Source organism: Lytechinus variegatus, chromosome 3 (assembly GCF_018143015.1).
Source record: "Lytechinus variegatus isolate NC3 chromosome 3, Lvar_3.0, whole genome shotgun sequence".
NCBI classification, from domain to species: domain Eukaryota; kingdom Metazoa; phylum Echinodermata; class Echinoidea; order Temnopleuroida; family Toxopneustidae; genus Lytechinus; species Lytechinus variegatus.
In genome coordinates, this window is record NC_054742.1 from 42,346,938 (window position 1) to 42,363,044 (window position 16,107).

The window sequence follows — 16,107 nt, forward strand, 5'->3', positions numbered from 1 at the left end:
GGGAATATAGGAGCACCTTGAGCGCCTAGCAAGGTGGATACGTGCGCTATAAAATCCTATATTATTTATTTATTTATATATATATCTGATATAATACTTAAGTGCATCCAATGTTATTGAACAAATACACAAACAAGGGAAAATAGAGATATCATTATTTTATTCAGCACACTTTATTCAACGAAAATTGACAACAAAGAGCTAGTGGTTTCGAGAGAGGCAACATAGCAGAGGCTGCCTGGATTATTAATATTCAGCGTAAACTGAGAAGAACTGAGAACAATTTTCAGCTTTACTTAATTTTATCATCATGTACAATACTTCCAATGTGCATCAGAAATTTCATATAGCTTATAGTTACGATAGTTTGAGAGAGAGAGGGGAGAGAGGGGGGGGGGGGGTGGGAGATTGAGAGAGGCAAATGGGGAGGGGTAGAGAAGGAGGAGGATGGAGAAAGATATTACAGAGGAGAGTGGAATATCTTCACATGGACAGGAATTAGAGGAGGGATAGAGGGAAATAATCCTTGCAGTAAACATAAATCATCAAGGTGTTCAGAAGACGAGCTTTTGATAACGAGTACACCTTTTTAAAAATATTTCGATTTTTTTCAGATTTGGACTACAATAAGAGAATAATCCATATACGTAATGTAAAACATCAACAAAGTAAATGTCGATTTAACAAATAAATTATATATTATAAAAATATAAATTCAAACATGTTGATTGGGCTAATATAATTGCATGTGGTGTATTTGCAGGGGGAAAAAGAGTTACATTGAAATAAAATAACAAGGTGGTTACATCAGTTCATCAGCAGTACACAAGATTTAGGGCAACTTTGTAAATAATATTACAGAATAAAAAAAATAAGCACAAAGAGAGACAAAAGTAATGATTCAACAGTATTTAAGAATGAAAATGTGCTGGATAAAATAAAAAATGATACACAGTGCCATATTTTAATGTAAGACTATTTTTCTTTTTCGTTTTTCATTTTCTCCCAATTTTCAGTGGGGTTATTGTGAAACCATGCCAATGCATACAAGTAAAATTAACATAACATGTGGACTTACGTGAAATGATTTTACCCTTTTAAATTCGATCAAATCCCGTACATGATAACCATAAAACAAATTGAATGAAAAATAGCCTTAAGATAAAATCACAAAATATAATTTCCCCAACTCATTACCCAAATATTCAGTCATTATGACTACAGCTAAAACATAATCCTATAGCCTTGTGTTTCATAACGACACGGCGTATATTTCTACACCCCCATTACATGAGTGATAATCTATAACATCTTATTTGATTTCATGCAAATATGATCCCATTCTTTGCGATGCCACAACATACTGCTATTTCATACAATCAAAGCCGCACAATGATGCCATAATACACGTATCTATATTTTGGTCATACGAGTTAGTGTGTTCATCGCCTTCTTTTAAGCGACATGAAATTATTTTCTCCTACGTATTTACATATGGAATATACAAGATCCAGAGAGCAATGAACTGAAAGTATGAAGAGATATTATGGCATTTAGAATGAAGAATCATACAAGTCGTTATACGACAATAATCTGGCAAACTAGTTGGCATTTTGCTGGATTAGGCCAACTAAGTACTCTTGGATCACTCTTTCAATATTTTATCAAAGAAAGAGACTGAATTTCACTATTGATTACATTTTGTAATAGAAAATAGAGTGTATAAATCATTTTACGTTTCTTATTTAGTGGAGTACGTCATGTAGGCCTCGAGCATGACTTCTCAAGCTAACAAAAATAGCGAGAACTAAATCTGATGAAAACGCCCTCATGTTGAAATGTCAGAAAACCTTATCTGGGTCACTTGGAAATCTATATATCATACATCTTCATTTTTCTTCGACATTTCACCATTTTTGGTTTAGAAACTGATGGTGAAATGATAATCAAAATATGCAACCAGTGAGTTTTATGGTAGGTGTTAACATGGGAAACATTGATCAGGTGTGTTTTATAAACTTGTTCAGAGAGTTACGAATGACTGGTTTATGGAAAGCCAATATTAGTTTCTCACTCTCTCTTTGGTGCGTTAGCTAGGGGTGAAGAATACAGATTTCCATCATTATTTCTCCTAATATAGTTTGAACTTCAAAATATGTAATTTGCCACGAATTGAAAGAAAAACCATTTGAAATCTATAATGGAACCTATTGTTGGTGCTGTTGGTGCTCACACCTTGACACTAAATATTTTAGTGTACGTAACATCGTTTGTGACCTTTTTTAATTTTTTTTTAGAATTAGTGTTTTATGAAACAACCCATGTTATGGATAAAGATGAATAAAGTAAAAGATGGTTTTATTTTTCAGTTGCGTGTTATATAACAAGACATTTACAGATAATATGAAGAATAAAAAAATATGAAAGTCATCACATCAATCGTATAACCATTTCTTCAATTTAACATTTGATATGGCCTAGGATTAGCAGAAAGAATCCGACAGCCTGTAAACCTATCTCTGTATGCACCGGTAGTGACAAAAATGCGACTGTAAAAATAGTTACGGCTTTTTTATGTGCTTATACGTTTTTGATAAAAGAACATTTTTCTAAGACCACTTACAACTAGAGCTATCACATCTATATGTTGTAATTACATCAATTAGAGTAGTCTTCCGATTTTTCTGTATAACGTAGATGCACCAGAATTATGATACAATGTTTTATATACTGTACAATATATTCATAGATTCTCTTTATGAAAATTTAAAGCTCGTAGAGATGAAATACTTACAAGAAAGTGTAAAGTTGCACAAAGAGAAAACAAAACAACCAACATGACCATTCAGGTCGAGATAATAAGAAAAGGTGTCAAGTAGTGAGTGACAAAGAGAAAATGAGTTTAAGACAGACATACAGACACACAAACTGAATGAGAGAGAAAGTGAGGGGGAAACAATGACTTGAGAATAATGTAGAGTAAAATCAAATTTTGTATTGATAACTAAATAAATAATAATAAACTTGATGTAAAAGCCCCCGAAAACAAACATGTGATAGATTCATAATGAAGATAAATATAAGAAAGGGAGAAATAGGGGAAGTGTGAAAATGGTGTAATACAAACATTGATATATAGAAAAAGAAAGAAAGATATAATATAGATAGATAGATAGACAGACAGACAGACAGACAGATAGATAGATAGATAGATAGGTAGATAGATAGAATATACAACAAAATAGAAAAGGGAAAGAAAGAAAACAAACGAAGCATTTCATAAAAGCAAAAATCCTTTTTAATGATTTATAATTCTAATGTATTTAAATAGATTAAAAATAAAGATTTTTTAAACTTATATTCACATCCCCATATGATACGGTGGGCACAAAAATACATTACATTTTTCCTGTCATTAATGTAAATAAAAACACCAATAAGGTATGACGGGCCGTTAACGCCATATACGTCAGAATCAAACAGACAAAAACGGCGCACATACACTGACCCAACTTTGCAAAATGGGTTGTATTTTACACTATTTTTCGTGTGAATAAATAGAATTTGAGATTCAACATGTTTAAGAAGAAAGTAATTAATCACTTATTGATTTGATCATTTTATTAAAAATGTTATTACACAATAGAAATATGACAGTATGATCAGAATATGATATCTTACAAATCAATGAATGAAAATATTGTACCAAGTAAGTGCTCATCATTTTAAGTTTAGTTATAGCACTTTGACACCAACATTGTTTAAAGTGATTTAAAATTAACCCAAATAGGTGATTTATGTGCGCGTCAAATTCAAATAAAGAAATGTGTGGTGTCGACACCAATTGCGTTGTAAATCAACATCTTCACATTAATATAAAACCAAATTAAAACAAATCAATTAGCAATAAAATTGTGGAAATTAGATCTTTACAGAATGATGTGTGAGAAATAGAGTGAAGAGCAAAGGAGATGAATTTCGATGCAAATTAAAGATCGATGCAAGGAAAGTGATGAAAATCAGAGACTACATAAACCGTATGTCAAACTCTTTGCATCCATGGTGAAACGTAGCAGGGTGGTACTTTCAACGCAACACGTCAACACTACGTATTTAATAAGTTTGGGGTGATTAAATCACCTTCCCCCTCAATTTTCCTCTAATTCGATTACAAATATATTGTTTGAAAAAAAATAACAGAAGTGTTCCGTTTCTTTGTCATCATTGAAACCTTAAGATGGGTTTTAAATATATTAGTTCATTAAGTAGTTCTTATTTGAAAGTAAACGAAATACAATTCATTCTGAGTCGAGTCAACCGATTTTAGATGCTCCCTTAGATGTCACTGTAAGGTACGTGTAATTTTTTTTTTTTTTGGGGGGGGGCAATACTTCTGTCCCACAAAACATATTGCTATTGCTGAATATCCAACACGTTCATCCATTGCAGTCTCTGATTTTCAAACCTATCTGTGGAAGGAGGAGAAAGGGAAAGGTCTTGAATGACCTCAAATTAATCGTCTTCTTCTTTTGTTTCTAACTCCTTCATTTCGTTCTCCATCTTATCTTCCATTTCATTTTCATACTTGTTGCCCGGCTTTGTCATGGCGATACCAAGGCTTCTCAAGATATCTTCTGGAATGTCTGAAAGTTGAAAACAGATGAAAATGAAAATCTAAATGAGAATGGTATCTATATCGCAAGAGTAACATTGAAAATCATACATATCGGAGCAGAACTTTAAAGATGGATGGGAAAGGATGGGGGGGGGGGCATCAGACCCCTCCTTGACCCCCTTTTTTAATATATGAGTGGATGAGTGGTGATGACCTTTTTTTCAATTGTTCATCTTTTTTATTGCCCTCCTCTGGTAAAGCCTGGAACTGTCAATATATAGATGGGATATCGTTATCACCATTTTTTACTATACGAATAAAACAAGAAAACATGAGATTTCCAAGTGGTACTGGAGTTTGTTAAGAACTACTGCTTATTTTAAGGTGTTGCAAATGAACAGAACAAGAATCATCAAAATGCGTACCAAAATAGTCGAAGGATTTCAATATAATTGGTTTAATCATGACAGAATGAATGTGAATTAATTCAACTTTGAAAGCAGTAATGATGAAAAAGTAATGAAAAAGTGCGTGAAATGATCAAATACCGTTATCGAGTAGTAGAGACATGTCTTTCCAGTTCTTTTCCACATCCTCATCAATGACCTCATTTGAGGGACCAACTTTTACGACAGCATCAGCACCAGGTTTGTTGATTTCAATGGATTCTAAAATGATCATTAGAAAACAGACAGGATGATTATCATTACTTTCAAAAGTTCGGTTGCGTCATCCTGAAAAAAAGGTTGCATCTAACAGTCACCTACTACAGGAAAAAAAAGTTCCATTATGAAATCAGCAGATATGTGAAATTCTTGAACATGATATTGAAGAAATACAATGCATTATTGTATTATGGTGTGTGTAAGACATGCAATATCGGCAGGTAATTGCAGATGAATAAATAATCATGGCAAGAATAAAATGACTGAATGACAAACGCATTTTGTAAAACGTATTCTTTCATCTGATAAATCACTACAATCGGATTTACCAGAGTTCATCCCACGGCTTAAATTAACTGTGGGTGTCAAGCACATATTATAGAAAGCCTAATTACAAAACAAGTTGGCTGAATATTAGAGTACGGTATATTCATATAATTATTATCAAAAATGATTGCGAGCATTCGAGACGGGCAAAAAACCTATTGTATGTTAATAGAACAATTCAAAGTAATACGTTAATCTCAAAGTGATTATTACTTTATGAAAATAACTCTTTCTGATGATATTTTCAACAAGGGTAGACTCTCATACTATTAGTGTGATATTGTATTTTCTATTTTAATACTTTAAGTGTCTATCAAGAAGGCATAATTTCCCGCATTTCGGTCCGAGATCGAGCCCACGGCCAATTATTCATCTTTTTATGATCTAACCTGTTTTTGATGGATTGCCTCCTTCTCGAAGCTCATCTTCCAGTTCATCCGCGATCTTCTCTGCTTCTTCGTCTAATTCGACGGCATCCTCGTCCCCATTTTGGTCCGTCTCTTTGATTTCCTTGACCCATCCAGCATCCGGTCCTTGTGCCAGGAGTTCTTCCTCGAAGTTTTCCATCTCTGGTTCGACTTGGCCATACCGTTCCACCGGCTCGTCCTCACCAATGAACTCGCTTGTTTGTGATGAAAGCCCGAGATCGACTGAGCTAACATCTTCTTCGCTCTCTCCCCAGTAGTTGTCTGGAAGGAGCTGTACAACTTTGCCTTTAGAAGAACAACCAGTAAAGGAATACATGACATTACTCCTTTTTTTATAAGTCATCTTCGCTACTTAGCTCATTATATTCTTCATACATGGATAAAAAGTTTCGAATTTTTTGTTAATAATCTCAGAGTTTGCGCAATTGTGAATCGATTCATTCAACCTTCATGAGATGATTAATCCATATCTCACATCAGCAACGATTATTTTTACTTGAATGTAAACAGGGATGATCAAGAGGCTTGCGATTATTTGTCAATTAACAAAGATTTTCCACTGATTACGTGTATAACACGTGTAAAGAGTAAATATTTGGTCATGCAATTGTAATTAGAGAATTAGCTCTAATTTGTTAATGAAATGCACCAGGATTACACTGAAACCCATAACATTTTGAAGTGTAGAATAGCCAGTTTATATGACTGTCAATTATTATTCTTATTATTATTGTCATTATTATTATTAATATTATTATCATCATTATCATTATCATTATTATTACTATTAATATTATCATCATTATTATAAATTATTGTTATTTTTATTATGATTACTAACATTATTATCATTATTTATCACCATCATCATCATTACTAAAAATATTAATGATACAGATACTACTACTACTACTACTATTACTTTGATAATAATAATGATAAAAACAATGCTATCAATGATATAATATCAATGATAATGAAAAGAACAGCCAGAACAAATACGAATAGGAAAAAAAGATAAAAAGAAGAAGAAGGCGATGACTACGAAGCAAAAAAGAAGAAACTTGAAAATGTGCCTCTGTCCTCAAGTTACCAGGGTATGAATATTACATCCTCATCTTCGGAGGCGAATGGCCAATAATCTAAGAAAATTAGTTGGCGGCTTTTCTTGGGAGTAGCTTAAGAAGCTAACCAACGTGTTGATGGATTAGGTGACACGATCAGCCCACTCTGCTATTATCCCACGCAAGCATGCCCTGAGCACGTCTAAATGAGGTCTATTGGAGGATAACCAAGGAGAGATAGATGGCGTACACATCCGTCTTCTGTAATTGATAGGCCTACATAATTACAGGTAGTAGTTCCCCTGGTTCCCAGTCCCCCTATAGTACCCGGGTTTCTCAGACGCATGCCACGTACCATTGCCTAAGGGTTACATTGTCCCACCTAGTTACTGTACTATATGTGGTTCTGATAGCCATAAAATAAATTATACTAGAAACCAAGAATGATCCACAGAAGTAAAATCTAACCTGCTTTATTTCATCCTTATCTTGTTACAACCAATGCGGCCTACGCAGATTTACAAAGAAGCTCTTCAATAAATCTACTCTAATGACTGAGAGTGGTTTTCATTAGATCTCTCATCTGCTCATGAATAATCTAGATTATAGCGACTTATGCGGGGGACGCCAAATAACCGGGGGCGGGGGCTCTGGCCGGCTGAAATTTTTTTTTAAATAAACGTGTACAAAAACGTACAAATAACCATCTGATTCTGATTTTCTATGGTAATTTCCCCCTCCAAACTTTCAAACATTTCCGTGGCCCCTGTTATGGAAACAAAGGGGGGGGGTAATGTTTTTAAAAAATGATATGGATCTGAAAATTAAATGAAAGCTAACAGATTTATATGAAGCTTTTAGGAGATATGGCGATGGATATCATATGACTATGTTCATGTTGCTTTCTGATTGGTGAAAGCAAAACACGTGATCAATTGTAGATATTAATACCTGCTCACCTTTAAAAGAAAGAATTCCCAATCGTTTTCACAAAAGGCTCTTTACTCCACTGCCATAAAATGATAAAAAAAGATATATTTAGCAAACATGACGCTGACTTACTCATGATTTTAGCGCCATCTTCCGGTGAGATTTCACCTCGTGCAATCCTTTGGGCAAGTATCTCGGCTATCTCCGCTAAGGCTTGAGAACTTTCTAAAAACATGAAAGAAAATGAAATGAATAAACGAATGCACATTTCATTGTAAATATCCTGGGAATTCTGGAAATTCATTAAATCAATATTAGTACATACCTTTCAAGAGTAACGGGTTTACCCAACGAGATATATACCTACATGTACTTGGTTTACCCAGCTATCATGTATATTTTCAGTCTTCCTGTGATCTCTTTTATAAAAAGTCTTTGACCGAGAAGTCAACGTCTTTGTTCAATTTCCTGAGGCGTTTATTTTATCAAATTTATTTTGAATTTCCTGTTAACTTATCGATGATGGTCACCTTGATTGACTGACCCCCCCCCCATGAAGTCACATCACTGATCATTTTTCAGTGCTTTTCAAAGCGTGTGGTGTCACCTAGTTATTATTCTTTCCCCACGAAAGTGCTAGAAAATATGACATTAAACTTTACCCTGTTCAATGGCGTCTTGGTAGGTATCATAAAGGTTCATTTGAGAGCTTCCATATGGCACTTCATCTTGGTTGATCATGTTAGCGTAGTCATAATATTCGGCAGGTTGGGCCATCTGGTTGTAGAGAAGTCCATCCTTTATAGAGAAGATATATCATAAAGTGGTGCTGTATTATGTCGTATTCCTTCGGAAAATGTTCATGATCCCAATCACCGATCTCTTTCTGCAGATCCTACATTTTTCGAGCGTTTTAGTGAACTCTAGTTCCGTTTTGAAAGCTGGTGTTTGACACAAGCTGAAACTCCGAACCGTGCTGGGAGCGCCGATACGAAATATCTATCTATGAATACTGTGATTGTTTCCACGAAATCATATTCGGTATCATTAACAGCCTTATTGTTAATATAACTATTATCATTCAAACTAGCATCGATCTTTTGTTTCAGAGGTGACTTTGAGATCATTTACACGAGAAAATAATGTGCAACCCTGAGATCCATCTTACTAACGCCAACGAACAACATTGTGCGTATTTTCAGTTGACTTTCTACACAAGATGAAGAATCGAGAGTTCCGTGGCTATTCCGCCAGGTCGCATTCATGCTACTCAAATAGGACTATACCACCCGAGTATGACTAGATTTAAAAGTTTCGTTATTATTGTTTATTTTGACAGTAATCATCGACAAAGCAGCAATGCTTACCAAGTCTTCCGTTGGGCCCTCTTCTAACTGTGGCTGATAGGTTTCGAACAGCGCCCTTGATAACTCAACTTGTTGAAGCATAAGAAGATTTCTAAGCTGTGCTGCCACCTCATCCTTGAGAGCATATGCTTCTTCTTCACTAATCTGTCAGTTAAAAATGAAAACATAATGAAACAAAATACGCAAATATTCAAACGACAATCACCTGTTCTTCAGCTGAAGGTACAGAGAAACAAATTGTTGAATAAAAATAAATTCGGAGAATACAATGGAAATAAAGGAGGCAGCAGAAACATAAGGTAAAATAGACGATGGTGGAAGAGGGGAAGAAAAAGGGGATGAATTATTGATAAAACTCGATTAAATCGCTTAATATCAGAAGTTTATACCGGCTCCAAATACTGTAGGAGTACGATGAATTCAGCGAAGCAGATGTTAAGAAAATGTAAGACAGAAAAGAGAGGATGAGAAAAAAAGGGGGTCGAAGAGAAATTAAAGAAAATCAAAGGAACACGAAGGAGAATACGACATAGATGTACATACAAGAAAGGCGAGGGACGAGAATTATTCCTATTTCGGTAAATATGCATTTCTTATTCTACCGTATAAAGTCTTGCCTGGAGCTACTTATAATACCACGATGAATCGACGGTGGTGGTGGAGTTTCTAATAGAAAATGGAACTTTCCATGACGAGATGGTCTGGAGGGGGTTCCGGGCCTGAGTTCTGGGTCAGCTTAAAGGTTGAGGCTCTGCTCTTCGTCACCGTTTTCATGAAAATGTCAGAGTCTTGACATTAATAGATCAGAGACAAAGATAGAAGAGCCTTGCATACGGGTATATAGACAGATGACAGAATGGGGGGTGGTATTTGGGATGGGGTTAGCGTTTACTATGGATTGATCAGTGTTCTACCGAATAAAATAAGGCCATGCATCGCCATCGACTTGGTATTACTTCATCAGACAAACTTACTGCTTTGTAACATCGTAAATGGCACCGACACTTGCAGTCGTTTACATTAAACTCTTTCTTTATGTGTGCACAAGACGGTACGCCAAAATGTCATGTTTCTTTTTTTTTTGTTGTTCATTCCAAATTGTCCCATTTCGCGTCTAATTAGCATGATTAGAGCAGAGTGGGACCCGGGCGCGCAAGCCCCTTCCAACTTTACAACTTCCCAGACCTGTAGTTTCCATAGTATGTTACTAATAAAAATAATAATATGGGAAAATTTTGCATTTTGGATTGGACAATGTATTTGCTCTGCTGTGGCGCAATTGGGGATAATTATGAATCTTAAAAATCATCAAATGTTCCGTAAATATAGAGTATTATGATTCTTTGCACAATGTTAGATTCAATATTAAAAATCACCCATGACATTTAATGAGAGTAATGGTTTTAAAAAACACACTCAATTACAAATTTCTCCAAAATAAACACTGCGGTCAAAAGTCAAAACATTTACGTTTAAGTATTAAGCATATTTCTTAATAAACTAGATGTAAAATAATACAAGGCAAAAGCAATTTTGTGTCTCGCCCACTTATGAAAAATAACCAGAAATATCGTGATTTGCGAGGGCACGCAAGAGAATTATATTGAAACTTCATTGTGAAATGACTGGGATTGAATAACATTTGTCATAAGAGCCTTGCACGTAAACTTTAATGTTGACCTGAAAATGACCTTTGACCTTACCATGTGACCTCCGAATGCAGCATAACATGCAGGTCGCCAAAGTACATCTACCATCCAAGTTTTGTTGAAAAGTAACTTACGGTTGCGGAGTTAGGTGTCATAAGAGAGTCTTGCATGTAAACTTTAACGTTGACCTGAAAATGACCTTTGACCTAACCATATATGATCTCCGACTGCAGCATAACATGTAGGTCCCCCAAGTTCATCTACCATCCAAGTTTGGTTGAAAAGCGACTTACGGTTGTGGAGTTATGTGTCATTACAGGTTTGTGACGGACGGACGACGGACGACATTTGAATCCCTTACACCTTGGTCACATTTGCTCTACGGCGGCCGTACGGCGAGTCGAAAACAGCCGTTTTATCCATTTTTATTCAAACCCCCTATATATTCAGCTGGTACGAAAATGTTAAAACGGCTGTTTTCGACTCGCCGTACGGCCGCCGTAGAACAAATGTGACCATGGTATAAGTCTCGCCTTCACCTCTGGTGGGCGAGACAAAAATTGACATGTTCGTGTTCGAATAAAAATAGAAAAATAATGCTGAATTCATCAAAACCTATGATGGTCAACACTATACCTACGATTTTTTTAAGTATACAACAAATAGTTAACTGCGACTCTTTTCTTTTATGTCAAAGAGTCGACGAGACAATATTGATGACTTTTTTTTTTTGGGGGGGGGGGTATAAATAACATGCAACTAAACAGTACTACAAGACCCCAAACCCTAAAGGATCGTTGTCTTTATACCCCGACACCGCCGCTGATTGGTAGAAACGTCAGTGTAAAAACAAATTCTAATTATACGATGGCAATGGCAGAAACAATTGCTGAATATATTCCTAACTTCTTGCCATAGTGATCACACCATTTGCTTAAAAGCTTCTTCAATGGTTGTCAGGGTAAAACAGACAAAGCTCATTGACATATTAATTTAATTAGAATTTCACCTACCATTATACATGGAGGTTTCTTTCATAGGGAGCACATGATTATAATCAGTTTTCATAATTCATCTATAACACAAGCAGTAGTATATAGCTTTATATTATGGATAGGTTGAAGTAAAATGTTTAAAGACACCCTCTCAAAACCACATGATATGAGATATATACTATCGTTTCCATCAATACCGTAAATGGTGAAGTGTATAGTACAGAAAAAAGAAACTAAATCCACTGGAATCAATACCAGCCCTCTCCCTGCCTTGCGTCTTCGATTTGGCTATGGACGTACTCCACAAGATATGGGCGACCTCAAAATATGTCACCCCAATTATGCTATCAATAATAAATACTGACCCATGGATCGAAAACTAGGAGACTGTGTTGAGATATAAACTACGGCTTTACTAAGATTAATGGAGACATACTGAAGATACCTGATGAATAATTGTACACAAAATTAACTTGGGGCTATACTCTGAGGCTGCAGATTCGACAGCCACACATAAAGGAGATCAATCCCAAAGAATACTTGCGGTAACTATGGAGACTAGAGAATAGCGCGTGAAACTCAAAGACTGACATGGAAGGCCGGCATGAATAGTCTGGGGGAGCGTTTCATCAAAATTTTCATCCGACACTGAGTTGTCAGATCTGATATCTTTCCATGAGTTTGATTGGCTGAGAGGCACCGTTCAAGTGGTAAATGTCGGATAAAATGGGACGTGTCGGATAAAACGTCTGACAAGTCCTTTCATGAAACGCCCCCTGAAAACTACGAGGAGATTAGGCGGGTAATTTATACTAGGTTCACACTTTGCTACAATCACATGAAGACTACATTAAAACAAATACTCAGGAACTACTCTTAGAATACAGGAAGATCACCAAATGACTGTTCTATGACCATGATAATACAATGTTACTCACATATCCATCGTGTAAGAGTAATCTGAGAGCCCTGAGGAAGCCAGCAGCATCGTCCGTTTCCACAACAAATTTGGCAACTTCGACAGGATCTCTCAGTTCTAGCATTAATTCACGCGCAGCAGCAGGTGTCAGCATGTACTCAGATTCTTCCTCCTCTTCTTCTTTTTCCATCTCTGGCTCATTCTCATCTGCAAACTGCTCCCCGTCGTCATCTTCAATCAAATCATCGAATGTGCCTTCCTCTTCTTCTTCGTTTTTACTGTCCGTCTCTGTAATGAGAGAAACAAAACTAATAGCTTCAAAATGAAAAAAAAAATAAAAAAATATGAAGTCACGGATGGTTTTCTTTTTAGCAAGAAGTGAAATTATCATCATGATTAATTATCACTAATATAGGCCGTAATTATTGTTGTTGTTATTATTATTATCATTATTATTATTAATAATGATATTGAAATCGTTATTATTATTATCATTTTCTCCCTCACGTAGAATGCTCGTGATTGAACATTGTGTACCCTCATTTGTAGGATTATGAGTTTTGTAGGGTTTTTTTTATGTGAGTTCCTTAAATGTCTATGTTAAGAAAATAAAATGGATGCGCATGTGATTATTGTTGCACAAATGTTGACATCATGTTTGCCCCTGAAAGTTTCACTTGTTCTTGATGATCATCACGCTTAAAAGGTCTGACGTAGAACCCTGAAGTCATTTACGTTTAAAGCAAACAAATCTAGTCACTAAAAAGACACTGTAAACATGGTGTTTATAGTTTTAGATATCGATTGCCGGAATGATACGCGGATGTCATCCCCGAGGATCGTCGTCCGGAAATGTGTTCCGAGAAAGCAAGTACTGTAATACACGCATCTCCTCCTCTTACAATATCGCTATGGGCAATCATTGGAAAGCCAGTCCAATTACAGAGCAAAAACAAATCCTCGATCTCTGCTGACGAGGACCTAGCCAGAAATAAGAACGTATCATTGACACCTATACTATCCTCAATTTATGAATCGAAAGTTCAAATTATTTCAGGAGGTGGACGTACTAATTGGACATCTGTAGCTTTAACTGTAGATTTGCCATCTATTGTTCTATACCCGTTGCATGAAATTTACCATCGATTCTGCCTCTATCTAGCGATAGCTACCGTGGTTACATCGGTCATTTGTAAATCAGAATCACAGTTTTCATACACTGAGGGCAAAATCATCATTAATGCTGGGGTTACAGTCACATAAGAGTGACCACAAATATTACGTTATGATAAATGACAGATCGTCTGTCGGTTTGGAATAGATATTGAATTGAATTTAATTTATATCCGTTAAAAAACAAATAACAATACATATAAAATGATACATGTGAATTGATAAATGAACAACTGGAGGATGGCCCTATACTCAGCAGCATCAATCATGGTGTTGCTGGTCTACCGAGGGGTCCTCATACAGCATAAAAGAAAATTACACACATAAATTATACACCATATGAAAATAACATACCAAAACAATAAGAAATAAAGCTAATCGGTCATAATATCTAGCCCCACCCTCCCCCTACGTTAACACACCCTACATTTCAATGCATAGGAATTGAGCAACAGACAATAATGTACAGTCAGACCCAATTTAAGATGTGGTTATTTACTACGTTATTAAATATACTTTCGTGTGACTATTGCATATGCTTTGTTCAGTGAAACCTATTGAAATCATGTTGCACTGGTGTTTTTACCTTTATTTTTGCCTTCGTTTTCACTGGTGACTTTACTGTTATGGTCGACTTGAATGTCTTGGTAATTGATAACCTCCTGTCCCCTGTCATCATCGTCGTCGTCGTCGTCGGGTGTGTTATCTCCTTCAACGTCAACAGGGCCGTCTTCCGTTTCTGCAAAACAAATTGCACAATTTTTTTTTATTCAGATTACATTTGATTGGTATTGGAAAAGTACTAAAAGAATTGAGGTTACAAGAGAAATACAAGAAATACAAACTTTGCATTCACACACTCTTCATTGTTCCTTCAATATTGACATCAAAATCTTACAACGCTGCACATAAACCAGCAGCACAATTCTAAGGTTACAAATAAAACAAAATATCTATAGATTCCTTTTTGTTTTCCAGTCGGGTCACGTCTTCCGAGTGGTGACGTGAAAGGTCGGCCCCATACGTAAGGTTTCAGTGATTAGTTAGTATTGTTTGGTAAGTGTTTATAGGTAATACATATTAGGTTAGGGTACCCTATAATTAAAGTGTTTTATGTGGATTTATCTATTTGTTGAAATGAAAGGGTTTTCCCCTCAAAACCATAATAATAAAATAGATAACCAGAAATGTAAAAAGTAACATTATCATAGCTCTGTAACTGAATACTGGACTTTGCTCCGGGTATTTTATATTTCAAAGGATGTAGGATCGAGCAGCTTTTCCAAACTCAATAAAACTTTTTTTTAATAAGTCGAGCAATAAGCAAATTGGATAAGTATTGTTATCAATTTATTTTAAACTTGATATAATTCATTCTGGTTGGTTCAACCTTTATCTCCCCCACCCCCCCCCCTCTCTCTCTCTCTCAAATATCATGGACCTACCATGCTAACACATACCCTACTCCCTCTCTGTTAGTAAAAAGTCCTATATATTTTTTTTTTCACTTGCGGTTAAGGATATGCATAGCACACCCACGCACTGCAGTGACATGACGCTGCCTCGCCATTTTCCAGGAACATCAAGCATTGTGCAGTTTTGAAATTAATGTAATTTTCCCCCAGGGACATCAATTTAATGACCTTCATTATGCCAAATCTTGACATTGCTGAATTATGTGGCGCCATTTTAAGAAATCACGTTACATGCTTTGCATTGTCTGTCCGCTCTTTTGTTGACGCAGGCCCTGAATACGTAAGTCTTGAAAGTCCATCGGAAGCCGTGTTGAAGTAATGATTATCGGTGATTTATTTGACTGGGAATATTTCATGAAGCTATATCCGCATATGGGAAAAGAAATTTACTGATAGATAAACAATAATATATCAATGCTTAATGATCAGTCAGTGGTTTGGGTCTATTTTTACTTCCATCCTAAAACATTGTTATTCTTCTTTCGTTATGTCTGTGCTTT

At 35.7% G+C, this 16,107-nt stretch overlaps 1 protein-coding gene across 1 annotated transcript in view; it reads right to left on the reverse strand.

Moving 5' to 3' along the window:
- Positions 1 to 143: 143 nt before the first annotated feature.
- The window catches only part of LOC121411069 (probable serine/threonine-protein kinase kinX), a 48,909-nt gene continuing 32,945 nt past the window's right edge, over positions 144 to 16,107 (reverse strand). Inside the window, exons 4-11 of the mRNA XM_041603561.1 lie at positions 14,719 to 14,871; positions 12,979 to 13,247; positions 9,397 to 9,540; positions 8,692 to 8,827; positions 8,162 to 8,254; positions 5,997 to 6,320; positions 5,164 to 5,283; positions 144 to 4,643 (exon numbers count right to left, since the gene is read on the reverse strand). Coding sequence (XP_041459495.1) covers positions 4,513 to 4,643; positions 5,164 to 5,283; positions 5,997 to 6,320; positions 8,162 to 8,254; positions 8,692 to 8,827; positions 9,397 to 9,540; positions 12,979 to 13,247; positions 14,719 to 14,871 — 1,370 coding nt within the window. The 3' untranslated portion in view covers positions 144 to 4,512. The remainder of the gene's footprint in view (positions 4,644 to 5,163; positions 5,284 to 5,996; positions 6,321 to 8,161; positions 8,255 to 8,691; positions 8,828 to 9,396; positions 9,541 to 12,978; positions 13,248 to 14,718; positions 14,872 to 16,107) is intronic.